Source organism: Rhamphochromis longiceps, linkage group LG14 (genome assembly GCF_057381845.1).
Source record: "Rhamphochromis longiceps isolate RC_006_pf linkage group LG14, R_longiceps_female_GT1.1, whole genome shotgun sequence".
Classification (NCBI taxonomy): Eukaryota; Metazoa; Chordata; class Actinopteri; order Cichliformes; family Cichlidae; genus Rhamphochromis; species Rhamphochromis longiceps.
The window spans coordinates 12,145,198-12,172,530 of NC_140570.1; the positions used below are offsets into that span (position 1 = coordinate 12,145,198).

Sequence of the window (27,333 nt, forward strand, 5' to 3'; positions counted from 1 at the left end):
GGCCTCTGTTGACTTATTCAAGCTGATGATCACGTCCTTTTCTCATGACAATGTGTGTTTTTTAATCCCAGTGATGTTACAATACTGCTAAAGCCACAGCCACACAGCTCCTACAGAGGCCTACTTAAAATAAACCAGCCCTATTCCCACCATTGTCAGTGCACTATTTATCACTGATTTAAATTTCATGACTGGAAAATTAAGGTTGAGGTTAAACATGAATTGTGATAGATCGTTGTGACTGAAGCAGATGAGTTTCTAAAACACTTTCTAAAAAACTTACAGTTCACAGTAGCTATCAGAAATTATACATGTTCCTCATTAACGGCTAGAATATTGCTTCATTGAAAAATTCACTTTATTGCCATTGTTGTGGGAATTGCTGTCTTGTGTGTGACTGGGTGCAGTAAGGAGTGTATGTGATGTGTGTGTGTGTGAGCATGCGCGTGAAGGAAACGTGGGGAGCGAAAGAGAGAAACATGGAGAGAGTGTGTCATGGGTAGAGAGGGCGACCGGGAGCAGCGTTCTAACGGGCTACAGGCTATGCAGTGTGTTTTCGAAGTGTGCAGTACTGTTATTAAAGCCTCATCTCTTCAGTACTCTCCGGTGCCTCGGCTGATTTCTGTCTGCCTCACTACTCCACAAAAGTGAAGGGAGTTAACCCCAAAGGAGGACAAACTTCGGCCCTGGAGGAAGCTTCTCCCCTCGTGTCTCCCGACCACGGTCAGGGGACTGACGGCGAGGAATGGTTAACACCATATTTATTTAGTCATCTCATAGATTCACAAACTGCACAGTGGGCAAAGAATGCTTATTATCAAAAATGAAGAATCTGTGGTACTTTATTATCACACACCTGAAATCTTGCAATGGATGCCAAACAGTACTACCATAATATAATATCAAGATAGAGTAGGTAATCATGCACAGACACTTAGGACACACACACACATACACATACACACACACACACAAAATATCCAATTTCCACTCTGCTAAATTGCAGGTGTTCTAATGTCTATGTGTTCCTTTGGTGAATTACCATATAAATAACTGCCACTGCTTATCAGCATTCATTTTCAAAGGCCACTGGTAAAGGAGAAAGTATAAAAGAGTATACCTGGCTCTCATTAGATGGTGGCACTGAAGTCTATTCCGTTCCATCTCATTAGACGGTTTCTTTTTATCTGCCTTTGTGCCTCTGTTTTTCTCTCACATGTTCCTCTGGCAGTGCAAGTTACTGAATGGATAAACACTGAGAGTGGACAACCTTGAGCAAGAAAAGAACAATTGAGGCATTGCCCTTGTTTTCTCTGATAAACATAAATTTCAATGTCCAGTCAAGTTTGAGGGCTCAGTTCAATACACAAAACTGCCCCATGAGTTCCCTTCTTATTAACACTGCTATGACATCGACCACAGCCCCAACTAATGAACTGCTTCAGTAGAGTTGCCGAGTAGCCAACGGGTCAGATTGTCACTCTGCTTTTAGAAATTCTACAAATACTTCAGGTTGAAACCACAGTGCACTGCCTAAAACACATATCTATATATTTAGAGACTTAAATAAAATGTTAAAAGTTAATAAGATGAATAATAAGAAGAAAGTATCTGTCGTGTGAGCTCTCCAACTGCTCTCTGTATGTCAGTTTTTCTCCTTCTTCTGCTCATCAGTTGAATGCTAATTCAACTTGGATTACAGTTCAGTGTGTGGTTTAGAATTGTCTTACTGAAATAATGACTTCCTAGGAAAGAAATCTGTAATTTAAAAAAAACAAAAAACAAAACAACATTGTCTGAATGGGAGCATGTATTGTTCTAAAACCCATACTGTATATACCTTTCAGCATTGATGGTGCCTTTCCACATGTGCAAGCTGCCAATTCCATAGGCATCAATGCACATCCATACCAATAAACACACACTGAGTGTGTGTTTATTATTAATTAATGATGCTAAGGTAGTGGTGGAGATGAAGATGGAGGCTTGAACGGAGCCTGAGTGATGAGAGGCGGTGGTGGGGAGGAGGTTTGTATCACGACTCTGCAAAGGAGAATGACATATTTGCAGTGAGATTTAAAGTATGTGGCATAAATGCTGATTAGCCTAAAGAAGGTCTTGAGAAAGATGATTGGAATAGACCAGCGATGTCACAAACAGCTTGATAGCATGGAAAAGTGGAAGTGATGTGAAGCTTAGATTTAGCCAGCAACACCTGGAAGCAGACAGATGTAAGACCATTGATCTTTCTTTTTGAATTCACGCATGAGCTTCATAATGACATGTTTTGCAGATACATTATATGTCACCAAACCTCTCCACTTTGGCCTCATCTGTTTTAGCGATGCTGTTTCACAAGTCTTATGGTTTGTTCAGATGCACCTTTGCAAACCTAAACCATGCTGCCATGTTTTGTTTTGTTTTTTGAGAGAAGAGGCTTTCTTCCATGGCAGCTCCCCCCCAAAAAACCCATACTTGTTCAGGCTTTTTCTAACTGTGCTGTCATGAACTTAAACATTTAACATGCTAACTGAGGCCTTGGGTTTTTTGCAATTTCTCTGAGCATTGCGCAGTCTGGCCCTGGGGTGAATTTATTGGGATTGTGTTAACACATACCTTAATGCTCCAGACAAGAAAACCACAGAAATTGCTGCTTCTACAGAAGCAGGCACACTTGCCAATGCTTAGTTAATCAAATTAATTTGATTAGCTGCACCTATCTGCTACTTATCTTCTTAATTCCTGTGGAAGCAGCAAGGTTGTACTTTGTTTTGTTTTTTTTAAATGACTGCATAAAGCCCTGTGAAAACCTTCTTTTTCACATGACTGTATGGTTAAGTATTATTGCAGCAACACTATCAATATGATTTCCCATTGAGAAACACTTTGCAAAAGCCCACCACTTCATTCATGAGAATTGACTTCATGATTTCTCTCATAAACTAATATTGACTTTAAGTGGTCGCCTTGCTGGTGTCTCACTCCCCTACTCTGTGAGATGTGAGTGGACTCTTCAATCAGACTTACTTTTCTCTTTTTGCAGTGTTTGTTCAACAGAGTATTACATACAGGATCGTGACATAGGCATTTGTGATTTTTCTAATGTGGTAAATATTACAGAGGGAATGAAAATGACAATACTAGAATATTGCTATCTAATATAAAATGTACTAATAACTTATATATCTTTATCATTACATAAGTAATGCTACTGCATGGACAAATTCTGAAATAATAAGTACAGATATTAAAATGTTAGATACATGTTGGTGTCAGTGAGAATAATCTGGGGTTCAACTTTAGTGCAGCCTTCTCCAACATGGATCATTGTGACAAGCAGCTCTGAGCTTCCAGTCAGCTCTAAAACACCTCCAGCAATGACTCAAGGTGATTTATGGGAAAAGAGATTCCATATTCTCCTTAATCTTCTTTGCTTTCTGAATATTTTTGAAGTGTGTTGTGCAGCATTCTGAGCCAAGGAATATGCTATATTAAAGAGACTGACTTGGTTGGTTTACATTTCAAACGGTTTGAGAAGAAGAAAGCAGAAGGAGAGAAAACTGTAAGGAATTAATCATCCCCCGATCTAATCGGGGATGATCATATTTATGTGGCTCTGAATTGTTGGTCAAACTAACTATATTAGCACAGACAGGCCTAATGTGGAACTCACTACATTGCATGATGATAAATAGGAAAGGTACTTTTTTTTTTTAGTTTAAGGGAATAGACTTTCAACACTACTAGGGAAGTCAAAGGAAAAAAAATATTTGAACGCCAGCTGCTTTTGTAAGTTTGCCCACTAACAAAGAAATGATCAGTTTATCATTTCAATGGTAGATTTATTTGAACAGTGAGGGACAGAATAATAAACAAAAAATCCAGAAAAATGCATTTCAAAATAGTTAGAAATTAATTTACATTTCCATGAATGAAATAAATATTTGATCCCTTTGCAGAATGTGCTTTAGCATTTGGTGGCAAAACCTTTATTGGCAATCACAGAGGTCAGACATGTCTTGTAGTTAAGTTTGCACACATCTCAGGGGGGATTTTGTCCCACACCTCTTTGCAGATCCTCTCCTAGTCATTAATGTTTCTGGATTGATTGCTTCTATGGACTTATGCTTCTCTGTCTTTTATACAGGTAACGAGTTGAGAAGGCTCCCAATGTCAGCTTGTTACCGGCTTGTTACCGGTATAAAATACACCTGGGAGCCAGAAATCTTGCTGATTGACAGCTGTCAATAGAAGCAATCAATCAAAATTCCAAACTCTGCACCAAGGTCAAGACCAAAAAGCTTTCCAAGGATGTCAAGGACAAAATTGTGGACTTAGACAAGGCTGGGATGGGCTGCAAGACCATTGCCAAGCAGCTGGGTGAGAAGTGGACCATGGCTGGTGCGATTATACGCAAATGGAACCATAAAAAAAAACTGCCAATCTCCCTCGGTGTGGAGCTTCAGGCAACATCTCACCTCATGGAGTTTCAATGATAATGAGAACGGTGAAGAACCAGCCCAGAATTACTCGGGAGGAACTTTACTTTTACTTTACTTTGTTTTTTATTTATATAGCACATTTAATAACAAAAAAATGTTGGCCAAAGTGGTGCCAACTTGTCAATGATCTCAAAAGAGCTTCGACTATAGTCGCCAAGAAAACAGTTCGTAAAACACCAAGCTGTAAAGGACTGAAATCCTGCAGTGCCTGCAAGGTCCTCCTGCTCAAGAAAGCACATGTGCAGGCCAATTTGAAGTTTGCCACTGAACATCTCAATGATTCAAAGGAGGACTGCGTGAAAGTGTTGTGGTCAGATGAGATCAAAATCAAGCAATTTGGCATCAACTGCACTCTGTGTTTGGAAGAGGAGGAATGCTGCCTATGACTCCAAGAATACCGTCCCCACCGTCAAACATGGAGGTGGAAACATTATGCTCTGGGGATGTTTTTCTGCCATGGAGACAGGACAACTGCACTACATCAAAGGGAGGATGAATGTGGCCATGTCCCGTCAAATATTGGGTGAGAGCCTCCTTCCCTCAGATAGGGCATTGAAAATGGGTCATGGGCTGGTATTCCAGCATGACAATGATCCAAAACACACAGCCAAGCAACAAAGGATTGGGTCAAGAAGAAGCCTATTAAGGTCCTGGACTGGCCTAGTCAGTCTCCAGACCTTAATCCCAAAGAAAATCTGTGGAGGAAGCTGAAGGTTCAAGTTGCCAAACATCAGCCACGAAACATTAATTACAAGGAGAAGATCTGCAAAGACAAGTGGGACAAAATCCCCCTGAGAGGTGTGCAAAACTTGTGGCCAACTACAAGACATGTCTGACCTCTGTGATTGCCAACAAATGTCTTGCCACCAAATGCTAAAGCACATTCTGCAAAGGGATCAAATACTTATTTCATTCATGAAAATGCAAATTTATTTCTAACTATTTTGAAATGCATTTTTTTTTTTAAAATTTTGATTATTGTTCTGTCTCTCAATGTGCAGATAAACCTACCATTGAAATTATTGACTGATCATTTCTTTGTTAGTGGGCAAACTTACAAAAGCAGCTGGTGTTCAAAAACGTTTTTTCCATGGCTATAGAAGATAGAGTTTTATACTAGATACCTTTTTTTACACAGCCCCAAAAGGCTTATGAATCTCTGACTGGAATTGAACCAGCAGCATAAGTGTTTGTTAACCAAATGTATAAACCACTATTCTCTCCATCTAGCATTAGCCTCTAGTACCCTAAAAGTTTCAATAACACCAGCTAAAGTTGCTTACAGTGGAAAAAGAGAAGTGCTTAGAGAAAGTTCAGGATATCCTTAGAAATTCACATCAGAATTACTGCCATTGGTCAGAAGTGAGCCTCACTGACTCTTCAATCCATATCAGACTTCGTTCACAGACTGTTATAGCTTCCTCAAGAGTAAATAGACAAGGACGTTTCACCAGGCATTTTGACAGTTGAGGTAAAAAGTAGACTGACAGCTTACAATTTCTTCATATGAGAACTGGCCAGAGCATTTGAGGTGAAAACGTATAATATCACAAAATATTTAATGCACACATACAGTTTTTATTCCAGAATTACAGTTAAATGTTGATATCATTCAAATACATAAAAATATAGTAGTACACAATTTTTTATACACTGTCATAGGAAGACGCAGAGCAGCCATTAATGGCCTTCACTTACAAAATGTCATGGTCCTGGGTCGTGTGACCCAGTGTGTTATGCTTAGCCTATTTTGATGTTTATTATTTGTTTAGGTTCTCTAAGGTAGTCCAGCCATTTGTATATATCACCCCTGCATTACGTCTCCCTTGCCCTTCGTGTGTTTATGTCTGTGTGTCTTGTACTGTCAAGTTCATGCTGTCAGTTATGTCACCTCCCCCTGTACTACGTCTCCCCGGTTCATGTCTCATGTTTCCTGTTTTACTTTGAAGGCCTGCATTCACTGTCAGTGTATTCAGTTTTACTCCTCCTGTCCTGTCGTTAAGTTCATGTGTGTCAGCTGCGTTCCCATGTGTGGTCACTTCCCCTGATCATCCCTCATGTGTATTTAGTCTCTGTGTTTCATACAGTCTGCGTCGCGTCGTCTGTGTTCCCACCCTCCGTGTTTCCATGCCTGGTCTGTTGTCTTCCAAGCCATAGCCTCACCATCGTTTGTTCCCAGTTCAGGTTTCTGTTTAGCCACGTTATCCCTGCTGTATTTGTACACCTTGTTTTCAGCCATATTAAAGGCTCGCCTTCTGTTAAAGCTCACTCCCGTCTGCTCACTCGTGTACGCACCTGGGTCCATTACACGCATTCTCCACTCGGTCCGTCACAGCGGACCGTGACAGTACGACGCGACCATGCCGGACCCAGCGACGCATGAGAGGGAGATCATCCAGACGGTGGAGTCGCTCTGTGGTAAATGGCTGCGGTGCTCCGAAGAGGAGGAACGGGAGGAGTTAGCCCGCCAAGTGGGAGTATGCATGTCTGTGTTTCCCTGGCTATGGGAGGCACTACACCCGCTGATCACTGACCTTCTCCTCACCGCTCTCCAACTCCGTCCGCAGCCACGGCTGCCCAGTGTGCGGGCTGTGCCGCCAGAGCCCTGCTGTTGTCCCGTTTCCCCGCTGCTTCGCGAGCCGGAAGCAGTTGCAGTCGGAACGGTGAGGCTCGCCACGACACACCTTCCGCTCGCGCCCCGTCGGCGTCCACGTCTTCACCGCGGTCTGGCCGCACGGCGTGGCGCACGGAGACGACGGAGGCCATAGACTTTGGCGAGGAAGAGCAGCAGCAGGTGTTACGGGCTTATCGGGAGGATGAGCTCCGGTGGAAGCCCTGGCTCATCCCGGAGGAGGACCTCTCACCTGCTGCACAGCCTACCAGCCGCTCGCCGTCTCCAATCCGCTTAGACTTCACTTCGCCTGCCTCATTTCTGGCAAGGATGTGGGCGGAAGACGGGGAGACCGCCGCTACGCCACCCTCTGCATTGGTGCCATCAGCGCCCATCGTGCCAGCTACCAGAAGGGGGCGGCGCCGGCGCCGCCGTTGCACCGCATTAACTCCGGTGAGTGACTGCGTTTTCGTGCCTCACGTCCCTTCTATGAAGCAGAGTGAGACAAGCATTGACTTGCCGAGGCCGGAGACTATAACGGAATTGGGCTCCAGAGCTGAAAGACCTGTGTGTGACTGCTTTGAAGGAGCACACAACGAAACCATAGACCATATTCCTGACTCTGCAGGATCCAGGATTTTTTCTAGCGTTGCTCTCACAGTCGCGCCACATGAAGCCCAGGTTCACGAGACAGCGAAAGGGGACCACACGTCTGCCGTACAGGCTGCTTCTCAGCCTGCTAGGAATGGCGTGAGCTTTCTCTCCGCCTCAGACTGCCTTCTGCTTCAGCCGTCTCTTCCAGCTGGAGGGCCCGAGGAGCCCGTTCAGCCTCATGCCTCGTCAGCTGGAGGGCCCGAGGAGCCCGTTCAGCTTCCTTCCACGTCAGCTGTACAGGCTGCTTCTCAGCCTGCTAGGAATGGCGTGAGCTTTCTCTCCGCCTCAGACTGCCTTCTGCTTCAGCCGTCTCTTCCAGCTGGAGGGCCCGAGGAGCCCGTTCAGCCTCATGCCTCGTCAGCTGGAGGGCCCGAGGAGCCCGTTCAGCTTCCTTCCACGTCAGCTGTACAGGCTGCTTCTCAGCCTGCTAGGAATGGCGTGAGCTTTCTCTCCGCCTCAGACTGCCTTCTGCTTCAGCCGTCTCTTCCAGCCGGAGGGCCCGAGGAGCCTGTACAGCCTCAAGCCATGTCAGCTGGAGGGCCCGAGGAGCCCGTTCAGCCTCACGCCATGTCAGCTGGAGGGCCCGAGGAGCCCGCACCAGCCTCATGCCTCGTCAGCTGGAGGGCCCGAGGAGCCCGTCCAGCAACCTTCCTTGTCAGCTGGGGGTTCAGGATAACCGCACCAGCCTCATGCCTCGTCAGCTGGAGGGCCCGAGGAGCCCGTCCAGCTTCATGCCACGTCAGCTGGAGGGCCCGAGGAGCCCGTCCAGCACCATGCCACGTCTGCTGGGGGGCCCGAGCCGCCCGTCCAGCACTATGCCACGTCTGCTGGGGGGCCCGAGCCGCCCATCCAGCCATCTTCTGCTTCTGCTACGCCTGGTCCGGCCTCTGCTTCTGCCTGTGCTTCACCTGGTCCAGCTTCATCAGAGTCTTCATCCTCGCCTAGTCCAGCTTCTGCCTGTGCTTCGCCTGGTCCTGCCTCGCCTGGTCCGGCCCCGCCATCGCCTGGTCCGGCCCCGCCATCGCCTGGTCCAGCCTCAGCGCCTGCTTCGCTGTCGCCTGGTCCAGCCTCTGCGTCAGCTCCTGCTTCGCCTGATCCGGCTTTGGCTTCTGCTTCGCCTGATCCGGCTTCGGCTTCTGCTTCGCCTGATCCAGCTTCGGCTTCTGCTTCGCCTGGTCCAGCTTCGGCTCCTGCTCCTGCTTCACCTGGCCCAGCCTCAGCGCCTGCTTCGCCGTCGCCTGGTCCAACCTCTGCGTCAGCTCCTGCTTCGCCGTCGCCTGGTCCAGCCTCTGCCTCAGCTCCTGCTTCGCCGTCGCCTGGTCCGGCTCCGTTGCCTGTGGCTGCCACGCCACCGCCTGGTCCAGCTCAGTCGCCTGTGGCTGCCACGCCACCGCCTGGTCCGGCTCCGTCGCCTGTGGCTGGCACGCCACCGCCTGGTCCTGCCTCGTCTGGTCCTGCCTCGACTGGTCCTGTGCCCACCGGGCCTCGGCCAGTGCACCTGACACTGGAGAGCCACCGCTGCCTTCCGCGCGGTCGGCCCCCTGAGCTGCTTCGCCGTCCCCTTCGCCGCCGCCGTTGCCTTCCGCACGGCTGGCCTCCTGACCGGCTCTGTCACCTGTGGCGCCCGCCTGGTCGGCCCCCCGACCGTGTGACCCTTGAACTCTTGTGCCCGTGGGCTCCGGGTCGGCCTCCTGAACTGCACCGCCACTGCCTCCCGCATGGACGGCCTCCTGATGGGAGATGGCGTGGCCTGTTGGGTTGCCAACCCCCGGATCGGCCGCCTGAACTCATGAACTGTGGGCTGGTGTGTTGCCGCCCTCCGGGCCGACCCCCTGAGCTATGTTTGGACTGTTGTCAGGTGCTCCAGTGTTTTTTGTTGGCTGTTTTTTCTTTCTTGTTCTGGTCCCTCCGTCCTGGTCCCCCGCCGCCCGTCCGGGCTCGGTGGTCTGTTTCTTTTGGTTTGGGGCTGTCTGGAGCCAGCCCTTGGTGGGGGGGTGGTGTCATGGTCCTGGGTCGTGTGACCCAGTGTGTTATGCTTAGCCTATTTTGATGTTTATTATTTGTTTAGGTTCTCTAAGGTAGTCCAGCCATTTGTATATATCACCCCTGCATTACGTCTCCCTTGCCCTTCGTGTGTTTATGTCTGTGTGTCTTGTACTGTCAAGTTCATGCTGTCAGTTATGTCACCTCCCCCTGTACTACGTCTCCCCAGTTCATGTCTCATGTTTCCTGTTTTACTTTGAAGGCCTGCATTCACTGTCAGTGTATTCAGTTTTACTCCTCCTGTCCTGTCGTTAAGTTCATGTGTGTCAGCTGCGTTCCCATGTGTGGTCACTTCCCCTGATCATCCCTCATGTGTATTTAGTCTCTGTGTTTCATACAGTCTGCGTCGCGTCGTCTGTGTTCCCACCCTCCGTGTTTCCATGCCTGGTCTGTTGTCTTCCAAGCCATAGCCTCACCATCGTTTGTTCCCAGTTCAGGTTTCTGTTTAGCCACGTTATCCCTGCTGTATTTGTACACCTTGTTTTCAGCCATATTAAAGGCTCGCCTTCTGTTAAAGCTCACTCCCGTCTGCTCACTCGTGTACGCACCTGGGTCCATTACACGCATTCTCCACTCGGTCCGTCACAGCGGACCGTGACACAAAATACATTTTAAATGTGTAAGACTGTATTTGGTTGTTTAATTTGTGTAAATTTACAAAAAAAAACAAAACAATAATTTGACAATTACTGTCGGATGATCTGTGTAAAATTGTTCTTCAGTGCAAGAACACAACAAACCTCTAATTAGCAGGCATTCATACACAATACATCCAAACATGATAAATTCAAAGGCATCAGTGGTCATTAGCTAAAGGCTTTATAACAGCTGACTCATCAATCTTCCTTTTTAGACCATTAAAAACATGGCAGATTATTTGGGTGATATATCTGTCCATTTATTCTTTGGGGCAGTGTGCTGTTCTGAATAGAACGCTCCATCGTGCTGAGGCAGCCATCTTTCTCTACAGAGTCAAGTTCACGTAATGTTGTGTCAGTTCATGTATATATTTTTATGACCTGACATGGAAATGGTCCTAGATCCTAGGCTAGACTGAATGCCACAATAAGTCTTTTACTGCACACAGTTCTCATTAAACACATTTTCTATTACTTTTATTCAGATTTTCACTCTCTTGACTTCCGTTTCCCCTGGGAATGCATTCTATATATTCTTTCTTTTTCCTCATTTTTTTATTATGTACATTGTGAACTCTATTTCTCTGTGTGAGTGTGCATGTGTATGTGACTCCTAATGTGAATCACTCATTTTTTCATGCATGAACTACCAAGCAATAAAAAATGGAGAGGACGGAAGCATTGACAGAAGCTGTAAGTACAGTACAATAAGCACCTGAATCCCTGGTGTACAGTGCTGACAGACCAAATCTATACCTATCTTCTTGGATGATTTAGCTAGCAACGAGGCACATCACAAGCGGTGCAACTTTGTTTGCCAGCTCACCACATTGAATGCAAATGGGGGGTTTTTAACTGGTAAAAACACTCATATGAGAAATCTGCATTAATTTGTTAGAGGTGCATGCAGAAAGGCAACAGTAATCTCCACCATGTGAAAGAAATCATAGCAGGTTAAAAAAAGCCAACTCTCTGCTATGAGAGGTAATATTCCACCAGTACTTTAAAATTCAGGACTGTCAGCAAGCTCTACGCAGGCTGAATAAAAACAAGACACGTGGACAAGCAAAGACTAGAACAAAATAGAAAGTAACAAATAGTGAGAGACGACTCTGAGACACTGTATCACTATTTGCTCTAGCACTAGTGGTGAAACACTTTTCAAAATGTGTCCTGAATGACATATAGATATAACATTAGAAGATCTTGATGAGCTGGATGAATGCGCCCCTCACCCATGCATTATGCTTACTGATTACTGCCGATTTACTGTTTGAAGAGAATATTTAAACATTTCAAGCAAGCATGAAATAGTCATAACCATCACAAATTACGAAATGGAAAAAGGATTTTTTTTGTAAATAATTTTTTTAAGAAGATTGCTTTGAAAAAAATATTTCTAATATTATGGCATTTGTCATAATTTGCTCTATCAATAGTGTTTTTTTCATTTATTTGTCTGTCTGTCTGTCTGTCTGTCTGTCTGTTTGTAATACCTATGATACATATATCAAATAGTTTTGTTTTTTTTCCAACCTGGTCACCACATGTATGCTATTGCTATTTATTGTGGTTTAACCTGTCATGGAGAAAAAATGTAAAGAAAATTCTGTATCAAGCCTTGTAATTATAGCTTTTCACCAACTAAAGAGTGGCTGATCAGCCCACAAAAAAACACAAAAAGGGGTAAAACACACAAAAACCTAACTGAAACTAACATAACAAATTTCACCCCCCACCCACCTCCCCATGATCCAGAGTTGTGGTATGACCCAATTTGCAGGTCTCCATATAGGCTTGCTGTTCCCCATATGGAAAAGATATATATAAATCTTATAAAGTTTGTATCTGTCTTGTGTGAAACTTGTATGAAAAGCATATAAGAGTGAAAACAGATATAAGATCCCTTGAAAAATTATATAATGAAACTTGTATGTTTTGGATACTTACTAAAACAATATAAGAAAGTAATGAGAAAGTGGCCACTTTCATGAGTAATCACATATAAGTTTTTACTATTTCTTTTCCATATGGGTCCAATTTTGGGTTCAGCAGGTTTGAGGTGTGGTAACATTATAAGCTTTTTAGCACTAGCTTTGGTATGCGTACAACAGATTCTTGATTGGGATTTAGCAAGTTGGTGGAAAATAGTACCTTTAATCCTTTACAGTACACTGTATGTGCAATTTCAGTACCAAAAATGTCCTGACACAAAATAAATGAAAATGTAAGACTTGTGCTGTGTGTGTGTTTTATGTTCGAACTCATATACTGCTACTTTTAAAACAGCCAGCTAAACAATCTATACAAAATAACAAAAATGCACATTCTTTCTGGACACAGTCTCTCACAAAACACTGCTTTGGATTTCTACCACAGTTTACTGTGCAAAGTCAGCCCAGGAAAACAACAATATATACTGTAGGCTGTTCAATGTTTAAAAAGTCAAAGAAAGTCCAAATCTGACCTTCTCCCATGAATAAACACAAGCTGTTCTAGTGCAGCTGCCTACATTTCCTTTGACTTCCTTTGACACCTCCAATATCAGAATCAGAATCAGAATCAGAAAGAATCAGAATCAGAAAGGGGTTTATTGCCAAATGTTGAGCAGGTTTACAACATTAGGAAATTGCTGCGGTGCTTCAGTGCAAACATACTGTCATAAATTGCGATTAAATAGACATGAAAAAATAAAAGTAGGAATAAGAATTAAAAGTGCTACGTAGAAAGATATGTGCATGAGATATACATGAGATATACATGAGATATATACATGAGATAAGAATTAAGAGTGCTACGTAGAAAGATATATGCATGAGATATACATGAGATATATACATGAGAATAAGAATTAAAAGTGCTGCGTAGAAAGATATATACATGAGTGCAGGTGGTGATCAGTGCCAAACATGGAATGATGCAGTGAACACAGCGTAGGGTCATGTGTTTGTGGCGGGGACAGTCATATGGTTATTGTTCATGTGTCCAACAGCAGAGGGGAAGAAACTGTTCTTATGGCGAGAGGTTCTGGTTCGAATGGACCGGAGCCTCCTGCCTGAGGGGAGCAGGTCAAACAGACTGTGTCCAGGGTGAGAAGGGTCAGCTGAGATCCGAGCTGCACGCCGCAATGTCCTGGAGGTGTACAGGTCCTGCAGAGATGGGAGTCTGCAGCCAATCACCTTCTCAGCAGAGCGCACAACACGCTGCAGTCTCTGTTTGTCCCTGATAGTGGCTCCAGCGTACCACACGGTGATGGAGGAGGTGAGGATGGACTCGATGATTGCAGTGTAGAACTGCATCATCGTCCGTGTTGGCAGGTTGAATTTCTTCAGCTGCCTCAGGAAGTACATCCTCTGCTGGGCTTTCTTGATGACGGAGGTGATGGTGGGCTCCCACTTCAGGTCCTGGGTGATGGTGGTACCCAGGAAGCGGAATGAGTCCACAGAGGTGATGGGGGTGTCAGTCAGGATGATAGGGGGGAGTGGGGCTGTGTGCTTCCTGAAGTCCACAATAATCTCCACTGTCTTCTGGGCATTTAGCACCAGGTTGTTGTGGCTGCACCAGGACACCAGACGTTCAACCTCCCTCCTGTAGGCAGACTCATCCCCGTCCGAGATGAGCCCAATAACGGTGGTGTCATCTGCAAACTTGATTAGCTTGACAGACTGGTGGGTGGAGGTGCAGCAGTTGGTGTACAGGGAGAAGAGCAGAGGAGAAAGAACACAGCCCTGAGGGGAGCCGGTGCTGATGGTCCGGGAGTCCGAGACATTCTTTCCCAGCCTCACGTGCTGCTTCCTGTCCGTCAGGAAGTCAGTGATCCACCGGCAGATGGGATCAGGCACATTCATCTGGGAAAGCTTGCCTCGGAGATGGTCTGGAAGGATGGTGTTGAAGGCAGAGCTGAAGTCCACAAACAGGATCCTGGCGTAGGTTCCTGGGGAGTCCAGATGCTGCAGGATGAAGTGTAGAGCCATGTTGATTGCGTCATCTACAGACCTGTTGGCTCTGTATGCAAACTGCAGGGGGTCCAGGAGGGGGGCCGTGAGGGTCTTGAGATGGGAGAGAACCAGGCGCTCAAATGACTTCATGACCACAGATGTCAGAGCCACGGGTCTGTAGTCATTTAGTCCAGTGATCCTAGGTTTCTTGGGGACAGGGATTATGGTAGAGGACTTGAAGCAGGCAGGCACATGACATGCCTGCAGTGAGGAGTTGAAAATGCCAGAAAACACTGGGGCCAGCTCGTTTGCACAGTGTCTGAGGGTGGCAGGAGACACACCGTCTGGGCCGGGAGCTTTTCGAGCATTCAGACTCTTAAACTGCTTCCTCACATCTGCTTCATGAATATGAAGAGTTGTGGTGGGAGGAGGTGGTGTGAAATCCTCTTTTGTGTGGGGTGAGGAGGGGGGTGTTGTAGGTGAAGTGTTTGAAGGTGGTGATGGCTCTATGGAGGGGGGAGAGGTGGGGGAATGAGTGTCCAAAGTGCCTCTATTGTTGGGGCCGTTGGAGGTGTGAAGGCTGCCTGATGGCTCGTCAAAACGGCAGTAGAAGTCGTTAAGGGTGTTGGCTAAGAGCAAGTCATCAGTGGAGTGGGGGGTTTTAGGCTTGTAGTTGGTGATATTCCTAAAACCTTTCCATACAGAGGCCGAGTCATTCTCTGAGATCTGCTGCTGCATCTTCTCAGAGTGCTGATGTTTAGCAATGTCCACTTCTTTAGTGAACCTGTACTTGGCCTCTCTGTAGCAGTCCCTGTCTCCGCTTCTGAACGCCTTTCTCTTTTCCAGCCACAGCTTTTTGAGTTTAGGGGTGAACCAGGGTTTGTCATTGTTATAACTCACCCTGGTGCGTGATGGCACAATGCTGTCCTCACAGAAGTGGATATAGGAGGTGACAGTGTCCGTAAACTCGTCCAAGCTGTTAGAAGCAGCCTTCATTGTGTCCCAGTCTGTGGTCTCCAAACACGTGCGAAGCTCCTCCACAGCCTCATTGCTTTTTTGATCCTCACGACAGGTTTGGAGAGCTTCAGCCTCTGTCTGTACGCGGGGATTAGGTGGATCATGACGTGGTCAGAAAGTCCGAGTGAAGCGCGGGGCACCGCGCGATAGGCCCCGCTGATCGTGCTGTAGCAGTGGTCTAATGTCCTCTCCTCTCTGGTCGGGCATTTAATATACTGCTTATATTTTGGAAGCTCATGGCTCAGATTGGCTTTGTTATGAAACAGAGAGCCCTAGCATTTTGAGCATTTATTAATTAAATTTGCTGTTCAAACATAATCTGATGTGTTTAATCTATACGCTGCTCCGAGACTGACATAGCTGAACCTCATAATGGTACAATAGTCCAGTGAACAGTAACTGGTCAAATTTAACATGATCGAATTAATTATTGTTTATGAAAGGACAAAAGGAGCATTTTTGTCAATGTAATATTATTTGGGTAAGCTAAGCAGATAGTTAGCTTTGATGTTAAAATTTGTATCATCTCATTAGCCAAAAAACAAAGAACATCAGCCAATTCACAAGAAATACACAAACAGTTACATGTTATGTTTAAAAAAAGCTGTTCAATTTTAAAGTAATGTTCTTCTATTCAAAAAAGAGTGAGAATCAAACCCACCACCCACTCCACAGTTTCCCATGATGCTATTAATTAAAAGATCTATTCTTGATGCTAATATTTCCAGATATATGCTAGAGAAGAAAATAGGGGGGGATCCCATTAACTTGTTAAACTTTCATCAAAAATCATCATCATAGTCTCCTTTCAAGCTTCTAAGAACTCTTGGTTAATGCATTTTTTCTGTTTATTCTGTTTATGTATTTGTAAAAAATAAATAAATACCTAGAATACAGATGTCTCCCTTGTGTGATAGGATTGATTCCCTCTATTTTCCTGGTTACATGAGTGATTTGTGGCGAGGTTATCATAACTTGCCCCTAAATTTGGATATTGGTTATTAATTAATTATTGGTGAGAAGGTTGTGTATAAAATATTTTTCTAAATAACTGCTAAGAGTGCCTATCACGAGCATGTGGTTAGATGGATGCAAAGTAAAAAAAAATAAAATAGAAATCTGTAGTTTATGGTTAAGGAAAAATAAAAATAAAACTCAATCAGCTCCCTTTTTCTTGCTTTTGGCTGAGAGTTCAAATTGGAGTTTAATAGGATCTTTCAGGGTGGGTAGACCAGCAGCAGACCTGTGCTATTCAGCTGTGACACTTTCTACTTTGTCTTGTTATGTCTGCACACAACTAAACACCAAAAAACAGCAGAAGAACATTTCTTGAGAAAAAAAATATTGCCAACAACTTTTCTGAAGGTTAAATGGGTCAAATAGCCATCTAGCCTGTTGTAGCCTGATAGTACAAATGTGCAAATGTCTACATGAAAACAAGCTAATACAGGTTTGGCCTCAATCTCATGAGCGATCCAAGGTCACCAACAAATGTGTGTTTATCTAGCATCTTACTTTTAGAATGAGATTCCAGAGAAGAATAACTGACAAGTAGAATTATTTAGCACTAAGCTTCTCGTTTTTCTTCTAAAACAAAGGAAAGTTACAAAGGACGTCTGGGACTTATTGTAGCATTTTTAACCAAAAATATTAAGCTGCTCACTTGAAATGCTTGTTACTGCTGATTTTTAATCTGACCACAATGGGATGGTTTCAATAACTGGTCCACTGACTGCAGCCACGCTGGTGAAGAATCAATTATTTCAGTCGAACAGGCTCACATCGTCATGCTCAGAGCTGGGTCTGTGAAAACAGTGTCTGAGGTTTTATGCGAGTAGATGACATTCCTCCCAGAAAGCAGATTAGAACACCAGTCAACCTTGCATGCCTCTCTGATGCTGTACTGTGATGTTGTTGCTACTATGTTACTATATTATGAACAAGACATTGTAAATGTGGAAGAATTCTGTGATGATTAAAGAAGATTCTTTGAAGATTCTATGAAGCTTAGATTTTTTTTATACAGGTTCACAATTTCATTTTTGGATGTTTTAAGTTCTTTAAGTGTTTTTGATATGTTCTCAGTAAACAGAAAACTTACAAGTGTTGAAGTGGAGATCCTAGCCTTCAATAAAATACAAATTATTCCACTGGATTTATTGATGGTTATTTACAGAGTTTAGCGTCAGTTAAAACAAACCAGTCATCTCAAGCTGGTTATAGGATGAGAGGACAGAGAAGAGAAAAAAGAAACATAAAGAAAACACAAGGAGAAACCATCATGAAAGACAAACTATGGAAAAGTAAAAGAAAATATTAATAACATCCAACAGTAACATATGAACACATTGGGTGTGAAAGATGGGACTACAGAAGAAGTGTTTAGTGCATCATGGGAAGTCCTCCAGCACTGTGAGCCTACAGAAGAATAACCAAGGGCTGGATCAGGGTCAGACATCTGGATAATGGTCCAGCCAACAAGTAACAAATGTATGCATTAGTTTTTCAGCATCAGTCTAAGACACATTGATCCTAATTATCCCTAATTACAATAAATAACAAAATAGTCCCTATAGTGTTAACATGCCAGGAACTCTGATTTTATATAATTACAATCAGATTATGTGAAAGCTAAAAACTAACTTGTTGGGCCAAAAAATACGTGTGTTGAAGTACCGTTAACAATCACTGAAACACACAGTAACCCAGTAACTCACAACCCAGTGTGTGTGTTGAAAACCCACAGTGGCCAAGACATACTATAGTCATTTTAGTTACCCTAAAACATTCATATACATTTAAACATTCACCTCACAGTTTGCTACAACAAATTAAGAAATAATTCATTTTACTACATTAATTGCTAATAGTAAAGTATGTAAATTTATTGTAAAAGCAGCTTTAGGTATTCCTGTACATCAATTTGTCAACTCAGAGGGAAAAAAAAAAGCTAATCTAACAGAAAAGCTGTTGAGTTAAAGCCCATAAAGTCCACAATTACTTTACTTTAAAGACAGATGTCTTTCACAAGATAACTTCTGCCTGCTTTTTGACATCGTGTGCATTTTTTCTATCACCATCAAGTCCTGGTTTTGCTTTTTTTTTTTTAAATCCAATCCAGCCTCTACAAAGATTTTATAAAGATTTTGTTCGTTCTACATCTGGACAACTAATTGTTCTTACTCTGTTTTTGTTTGCTGTGGCAAGTATGTGTGCAAGTGTGTTCAGATGCTTCCTAAAAACAGATGACAAAAATACATTGCAAGCCATGTCAGATGATACCTATGATAGCATGACAAATCTATTCCAGGCATTTCTACACACTATCACTTATTGCACCCACCAGAATCTGAATATATGCATTAAAGTGGATGAGCCATAGCGAGCTCATTGCCAGTGCCAGTGGCAGCTTATCACTTTAAAGCCTTGTTAATGCATGTGCCGCTTATCTTGCTATGGCCATGAGTGGAAAATGGTTATGGCAGGGTGCTTAGGGTAGGAATCCTAAGCATAATAATATTGCATTCTTTTTCTTATTTTTTTCTACTCTTTTCTTCTTGCTATGGAACAATTTGATTTGGAGATATAATGCATTGGCAGAAAAGCATCTGCATATAAATCTCACTACAAAGATATATGTGGGATTTCAAAACGCAAAAGCAGAAGGAAAAGGACTTTGAAAGCTGAGGTTTATGGATTTTCAACAGCCTTTATAGAGATGAGAGATATCAAATCAGTAGCCTTTCTTTTTCAACATTTTCAGCAGAATGCAAAGCCCTCAGGCTGCTGGAAGCTGTCAATGAGTCAGGAACAATAGTCTGCTGGATGTGTCTCACTCTGTGTGCATTTCATATTAAGCTGTTTCATCTCCTCCCACTTGTCAAACCCTTCATTGTGTATGTGAACTCAAACCTCCCACAATCCCTTTTTTCACCCTGCTCATTCTCCATTTGGGAGCCAGCAGCTCTGATCTGGTTATTAGGTGCTCTAATTGACTTATTTCCCGTATGAATCAATGGCCACGTTTAATCACATGGCTGTGGTAAGGGTTGTTGCCATTACAAAAGACATATCCTCACATTGGACCATTGTTTTTTTCTTAGCTTTTGCAAAACTGGATACTACAATACTACACTGGACTGCAGTGGTTTACTGTACTATTAAAGGAGAAAACATTAATCGCTTTCTGAAAGGTTAGAAGATTGTTTAATCCGATCTTTAGAACACGCAGACTTTAACTGACTTGAAAAAAGTGAACAGTACTAAAATGTTCAGGTACTTTGTTTGGAAATGTACCTTTGAAGTTTTGTCACACTGATTCACTCATACAGCTAAATACTGCTACATACTTTGCATATCCAAAAGTTCACTAGGGACAGCTTGGGTCCCAGTGGTGTAAATGTAGTCATCAGACAGTCAGCGCGGATTTCCCCCCATGTTAATGCACCAACTGCACATGCTCCACAGGCAGTGGACTTCAAGCAGAAGTCAGTGAAGTATAACAGGAATGACTGTTCAGCCATTAGGTCTCCATCTGTCCATGTCAGTGTCCCTAACCAAGTGCAATCTATGCTCATCCAGTATAATTCTAATGTGGATTTAGTGTGGATGGAGTGTTTAAAGTAAAAGCAAATTAATACTTTTTTACCCCTGAACTCAACAATATGCTGCTCTGAAGTCAGACTCACAAATAGACCAGCTCTTGCATGACCTCTGATTGAAGTCAGTGCCCTATTAGTGTTCTCTTACTTCTATGCAATCCACCCTTTCGTCCATGATAACAAGTGAAAAGACAAACAAACAACTTTTTAAGTCAAAACCTCTGCAGACCAGTGGTGCTTTTTAATATCTAGGAAGATTGTTATATCATCTATATTTCACAAATTTACTATTTCTTAAACGTTGAAAGCATATAGCTCTTGACTTGCCTTGATCACTTTTTTGATCAATGCATTGCTGAGGAAACTGTAGATAGATAGATAGATAGATTTAAACCAAGTACATATGACTTTTTATTGAACTCTAATAAACAGATCAGCTGCTTTCTTTTTACTAAGTGTGCTTCTAAGTCAAATTCTTTGAGTTTGAAGATATGAAAAAAAGCAAACATCAACATGAGACTTCAAATGTAAGCCTTAAAAATGTTCCAGCAATGCATGTGCAATATTTTTGAAAGGCTAATAACACTTAGAAATGATGGCAAGATCGCAGTAAAAATGGCAAAATGTCAGAGGTTGAATGAGGTTCAGATGAGAGAAACAGCTTAGTCTCACATGGCTGACAGCAGAGAGTCTTGGCATATGGATAAGACATGAGCTCACCTGGTGGGAGAGTCTGTAATATTGATATTAATAATGGAGCATTTTGGGGGAAGTGGGGTTACACACTGAGGCAACACAAGACAAGGGAGAAATGCAGTGCATCTATATTTTATTAGCATACTGCACACATCAAGATACAGAAGCTTCCAGGGGACGGTATCAAAACAGCACCACTGTCAAATCATCCTTCAACTTCCTCTCTGAACGTTGTAACATTATCCTTACAGCAGCATAGACCGATACACTTGCTGTCTAAAACATTCTGTGTACCAAGTAAGCACACAGACATGGGCTCAGATTTATTAAATACTAAATGCTGTGAGCACCTATATTGATGTCCACGTGATTCTGTCAATAAGGGAGAAGAAACATGAAAGATAATAATAAAGAACATCAGACATGACACAGTCCTGGTACTTTCATATAATCCAATATTTCTTGATTTCTGATGTGAGTGTGTTGTTCCCCCTTTTTGGACATAATTACAGTTTTATCATTAAAATGTTCCAATAGCTCAATCATTTATTGAATGTGTTCTGGAACCAGTACTGTTCAACATCCTCATGTTCTAGACAACAGTCACATTCACATGTGTTTACATTTTTTAGATACGTTTGGATAATGAGCTCTGCCAGAGACACCCCTCCACAAATCAGTCTGCGCTCATGATTATCCAGACTCTTGTAGGTGCACGGTTCTGTTTGCCAAGCCTGTACGCCCCGTGCATCAGTCCCACTCAAGCAAGCCAACTGTTTTTCCAGATGTCACCATTCCTTCCTGTTGCTGCTCAATACAGAACTTTAAGTTATTAAATGTACGGAACAAGCAGCGACTAATAATCTGACCCTGAAATGGAATTTAGAATGAAAACAAACAAACAAACATAAACTATAGTAAAGTATCAATGTTTTTTTTTACCATGTTATTCATTAAGAAAGTTTGTTGCGGGGATCGGGGACTTAGGTGTGTGTAGTAGAGCTGTTGACAACTTGGAGGAGGATCAGTCTAATCTCTCTGCCACACTTCATTTACCCTTTTAATTAACACTTAATCTCCAGACGTGAAAATTTGCAGAATTTGATTAGCTGCTTTAAAGTCTTATGCAAGTTATTAAGATACAGATCTTCTCAGAGAAGAATAAGAAGGGCCCTATTTGTACTGTTGCATGTTGCATTAGCGAATACGTCATCTTCCATACATAATTTGATCCTTTCATACCTACAGCATTTAGGTTTTTACAGGTTGATGTTAGTAGTTTACAACATTTAAGTGATGCTAACAGTTTTATATATAGTGTTTGACGACATTTAAGTTGTTGGGACTCTATTAAAGTATATGACCAACAGAACCTATTTGGACTGTGTACCATTGGAACAATGCACAAAATCTATGTCACATAATGTGACACTGAATATATTTCATTTTTTGAAGCTATTTTATTATTATGTTCTCCCACTGTGTCGTTTTTATGCAATTTCTTCTTCCCCTTGTGTAAAACTAAAATGTAGTCTCATCTTTATTTGGCCTTTAAGCACAGTGTACCTAGAGGAGACAATGTGAATGCAGAGTAATGGACTCGAGTAATGAGATGGGAATTCAGCAAGGCTGAAGAAAGTAAAAGAACCTTGATGCACCTATCTACCACTGGTGGGAGGGCCAAGCAGCAGTTACAACACTGAACAAAGTCCTCTCACTTCAAGTTCTTTGTTTTTCTTTTGCTTATTGTTGTTTGTGACCATCAAGCTCACCCTGCAACACTAAAAAAAGAGCATCAGTTAGTAGTTTTATAGAAATTTAAAAGCCCAATAAAATCTTTAAATTTTTGACTAAAGCATCTTTTTTTCAAAGTCATTTTGTGTCTTTGTTCTCAATTCTTGATTTATCAAGACTGCTCCTCAGCCTCATTAACAGTTGAACAACTTCGGTGTCAGATTTCACTAATATCTGACATGTCACCATGTATCGCCATGGTAGTGTCAAAAATTCTGCTCACTCTAAGAAATAAAACGTTGGATTTAATTGACAAAGTTAAGGCAATCTTTTCCACAAAACCTGGTCAATTAAACATAAATCAATATGGTTGTTATCTGCAATTTCAATGGTGATGTATATCAGAAGTGAAATTGTTCTATAAAAGCAACAGCTTTCCTTTCATTGTTACTATTTAACACTATTAATTAGAATTTAAACACTTTGTTCATTTTATTAACTGTATTGCTTTAGGTTCAATTGACAATATTAATTTGAATTTAATGGCACCATTTAGATTGCGTTTTGGACCTAATTAATTTGATTAATTATGATTTAATTAATAGTTTCATCTATATGCTAAATGTTTAGGTATCAACAAAACAAGTCTAGAAAGGTTCCTGAGTTGTCATCTATACATTGTAATTAGGTGTTTGGACCTTTCAGAGGTCTTCAGCAAAGGTCTAACACTTAACTACAGAGTACAGGTGACAACTCAAGAACCTTTTTACACTTGCTCACACGTTACCATTTATAACATTCAAGATCCTTGCACTTCAATAGAAAACTCTTACACCAAAGCTTACATAAAGTGTAAATGCAAAAAAAGGGTGCTGCATCAACAACTTTATTTACTGTGAGCCTTGACAAGGCAAAGCTTCTACAGGGAACAACATCGCGTAAGGCAATATTAAATGCTTAAAGTGCATGACCAAAATTTAAACATTGGAAACAACTTTCCGAGTTTCAACAAAGTGACATTGTAAATCACTTAAATCACTGTATGTAATGCAATTACAGAAAATACTTAAGTGACACAAAGGTAAAAACGATTTAGTCCCCAGTTACAAAAATCTGATTCAGAATTATAAGTTTTCTATTATATAATAAATTTTACAATAAAAAAAAAAAATGCATATAGCAAATCTCAAAATATTCTTAATTAAATGCTAAGACCAAAAATCCAGTACTTAACTTGAATACAGGTGACAACCTTAGAACATTTTCACATTTGTTTGCACATACACTTTAACATTTATAACACTCAAGATCCTTGACCTGCAATGGAAACCTGGTACACAAGAACTAATATGAAGTGTAAATACAAAATAAATTGTGTTGCTTTAACAACTTGAACAAAAGCCTTCAATGAGGCAAAGCTTAAACAGGGAAACAACACTGCATAATGCAACATTAAATGAAGTGTGTAAAATAAAATGTAAACATCTGAAACAACTTTCCAGTTTCAACTAAGTGACAGTGTAGTGAGGAGTAGGATGTCAAACCTGACAGAATGATTTCAGGATCTACAGTTGTAGGTCTGCAATGGCTACAGTCTGCAGAATTACCACAGCAACTCAAACCGAAGAAAATGTTGTGAAACAAGAAAATACATCCATCTGCGTAATTTTGTCCCCAGTTCAAAAAACTCAGTTTCTGAATTACGTTTTCTTTTCCACAATCCAAAAAAAAAAAAAAAAAAAAAAAAAAAAGGCATTCAGTAAATCTCTTAAATATTAAAAGCTATGACAAAATATTTACAAACAAGGATCAACATATATACAATTTATAAACTTTTAAACAGTGAAACAGAGCACTTATTTTGGGGGACATTTTGATCTAGAAGAGTCATTGCGTCTCCTTTTGGCAGAGTTTGTTCTTCAGCACTTGTATTTTGTTAGACAGTTTTTTGTCTTCCAGTCCCATGAGCACCTTCTGGAAGAACTCAAATGTGTAGCGAAGTGGCTTTGGGTAACTCAGATTGAGGCAGTAAATTAGCCCAAACAAAAGTGCACACCCGCTCGCCACATCGTGAAGATCCTGCAAGACGGTGCATCTCTCGATAATGATGCCAACATCTTCAAGGGAGTCATCAGGCTGTGCTCCTTCATGGATTATTTTATAAACACCCAAATCCATCCTCTCGAGCTCTTCAGCTTCCATCACGTTGAAAGCCTGAAAAGGACAGAAATATTTTAAATCCGTTGTATTTTGGTCATCGCATCATCTATCTATTCACTCCATTTTAGTTAAAATGGTCCACACTACCCTAATTACACATATCCCTGAATGAGACTGAGGAGAACAGACCAAAGAAAAATGTGGATTTAAGACTATCACCAAATAAAGACCAAGAAGAAGATACATGAAACATGGACAGAGGGCAGAAGGAGTATGCATTAATAATATCATCAATATTCTGCTGACCAGGGTTATTTTCTTTAGTTTCGCATAAAACAATGTAAGTGAATGGAAACAAAATCCTAGTATTTCCCATGCACTTTATTGTTGTAAGCTAATTTAAAGAAAACTGATTACTGCCAGAACAGGAGAATGCCTGGGCTTGTTTAGAAAATACATTTTTCAACTTACAAAACTCTGGGAATTATGACAGTCAAAATTTTACTGAGGGGTGGAATATCCCTTTAAAAATAAACTTACCATGTACTCTTTGATGAGATTTTCAGGGTTCTCATTCAGGTATATAATCACAGCTTTAAGGATGCATTCACGCTTCACTTCAATTCGGGAACTCTAAACAAAACAACACATGCAGCGCAATTACTTTTTTGAAGTTTTTAGAGACCCCCACAGAAGTCAATTTTTATTGTTGTTTAACCAATTCATAATTGTTTCTAAGTAAATTTTAAACATGCTTTTTGCAAGCAAGCAGTATTTTGTGTTAGAGAATGAGAAGCTTACCAATTCATACCCATAAAGATTATGAGTTATGAGTCCAATTACACTGATTGCGATACATTGGGTCGTGGAAAATGCAGCTTTAGCGTGGTGTACCACCCGAAAGAAGGAAGAAAAGTGTTGTTGCATAGGAGTGCTGTTCAAAGGAATCAAAAACATTTTGATAGAGATTTCCAAAAATTAATGACAAAAACTACACACTGTCATGTTAATATGAGGTATGCGGGCTACCACCACATTTGCAGTATTTATACCAAGTTTGAGTGAAAAAAAATAATCTATTGTGTCACTGAGTTGTGGCGAAATGTGAAATGTTGTCTGCCTTTGTCTTTTCTCAGTGTAGCTAATTATTCCTTTGGACAATTAATGAGTAACAAAAAAAGAAAAGAAAAAAGCTACAATGCCAGCAGCGGCACTTATGGCCTCTAGGGGCATGAGTTACTTAGTTCTGCTTTGTGTCAGGACCAAATCCAGAATATAAGCCAAAAGCGAGATGAGAAGTATAACGCAGGAGAGAACAAGCATGAAATGACCCAAGAAAGTTAAAAATACAGTTTAATAACCTGACCTGAGATCAACCTGCAACTAATCTATTAGTTACAGAACATTTTAACTAGACAGAATACCTGTGAAATTGCAGACAATGCTGCTGTGATCCGCCGCGCTGTTTCCCCTCCTTTTTTTCGTAGAATCTTCATCAACTGGTCAGAGTACTGGTCAAGACTGCTCATGAATGTGGACAGCAGTGGAACTGTGGTGATTCGGGTGAACTCCGCATTGATCTACAAAGTTCAAAAATAAATTTTTTAAATAGTTCAGCTCAAAACGGGACTAAATCCAGACCAAACGTGATCTAATCCCAGACAAAAAGTTCTGGTGCTGTCCAGGTTTGATTTAAAGGGAAAAAAAAAAAAAAAAAAAAAGGGGGGGGGGGGGGGGGGGGATCGATTAATCAGATGGGAATGTGCAAAATCAATTACGATTACAAAAAAGGAAAAAAAAAGATTTTTAAATCGACATAAGTTATTCCAACATCCCACCCAAAACATTTATAGATGGACCGGCAGAATCAGGTGGCTGCAAAAGAGTGCCTCACCCATGCAGTACAAAAAAAAAAAATAATAATAAAAAAAATCACAAAATGCACAAATTTTGCACTTTAGTTGTAAAAGGAAACTGACGTGTATCATGTTAGCAACGTCCTGTTTTCCCAAAATTTTTCATTCTATTGGAGCTGCCCTTCTCACAACACAATTTAGCTGCACTAAGCTCAAAAGACATCAGCTCGGTGACATCAGCTTTGTAGCAGTACTTTTCTGTTCACGGCCAGTTTTTAACCAAGACTCAAACTCATACCTCAGGTACTTTGAAGAGGGCCGGCCATCTGCTCTTGAACTCTGCGATGAATGGCATCTCTTCAATCACCTCTCTTCTTCTGTGTGCAAATGTCTTATCCATCTTTGTTTTGATTATTTGATCGTTGTTTGTTTTCTTCACCTCAATCAGTAGTGCTTGTCATTCTTCCTCCAGACTTTTCTTCGTTTCTCCTGCAGGGTATTGTGGTAAAAAGTTCACTTCTGCTTTCCGTGGCTTTTTGACATTGTTTCGACGTGGACTCATCTCTCGTTCTCTCTTGTGTTGTAGAGTGTTTATTGCCACCTCTGGGCACCCTATGTTTCTCAGTGTTGTCCGGTAATTGGCCATTTTGTATTTTAGGCTTACTTTCCAGCCTTCACATCCCGTCACAGATCTGGTCTCTTTGAGAAAGGGATATTTTTGAATTAACGCTTTAGCGACATCATCAATATCTCCACTTGATGGATAAACTTTGTATTTTGCAATTTCTGAGGCCAACATATCTAATATGTCAGATTTGAGTTTTGGGCTCGGGTCTAAGAGAATCCCATTGTTTTCATATTCTTGCTGGGCTCTGTGTAACTG

At 41.8% G+C, this 27,333-nt stretch overlaps 1 protein-coding gene and 1 long non-coding RNA gene across 3 annotated transcripts in view; one reads left to right on the top strand and one right to left on the bottom strand.

The window, feature by feature from the left end:
- LOC146653709 (uncharacterized) overlaps window positions 1-27,333 on the top strand; it is a 364,224-nt gene that overhangs the window by 78,952 nt on the left and 257,939 nt on the right. The gene's annotated exons all lie outside the window — the stretch shown is intronic.
- Window positions 24,203-26,865, bottom strand: LOC146653711 (uncharacterized). Of its 2 annotated transcripts, XM_085381033.1 has the most exons (4): window positions 26,749-26,865; window positions 26,019-26,174; window positions 25,135-25,227; window positions 24,203-24,648 (listed from the first exon to the last, which is right to left on the bottom strand). In XM_085381033.1, the coding sequence occupies exons 1-4, from the start codon at window positions 26,848-26,850 to the stop codon at window positions 24,322-24,324; spliced, it is 678 nt and encodes a 225-aa protein (XP_085237159.1). In that variant the 5' UTR covers window positions 26,851-26,865; the 3' UTR covers window positions 24,203-24,321. The 2 variants fall into 2 exon arrangements, 1 of the variants encoding a protein (XP_085237159.1); XR_014907368.1 differs by lacking the exons at window positions 24,203-24,648; window positions 25,135-25,227; window positions 26,749-26,865 and adding an exon at window positions 25,431-25,528 and having other exon boundaries at window positions 26,019-26,164.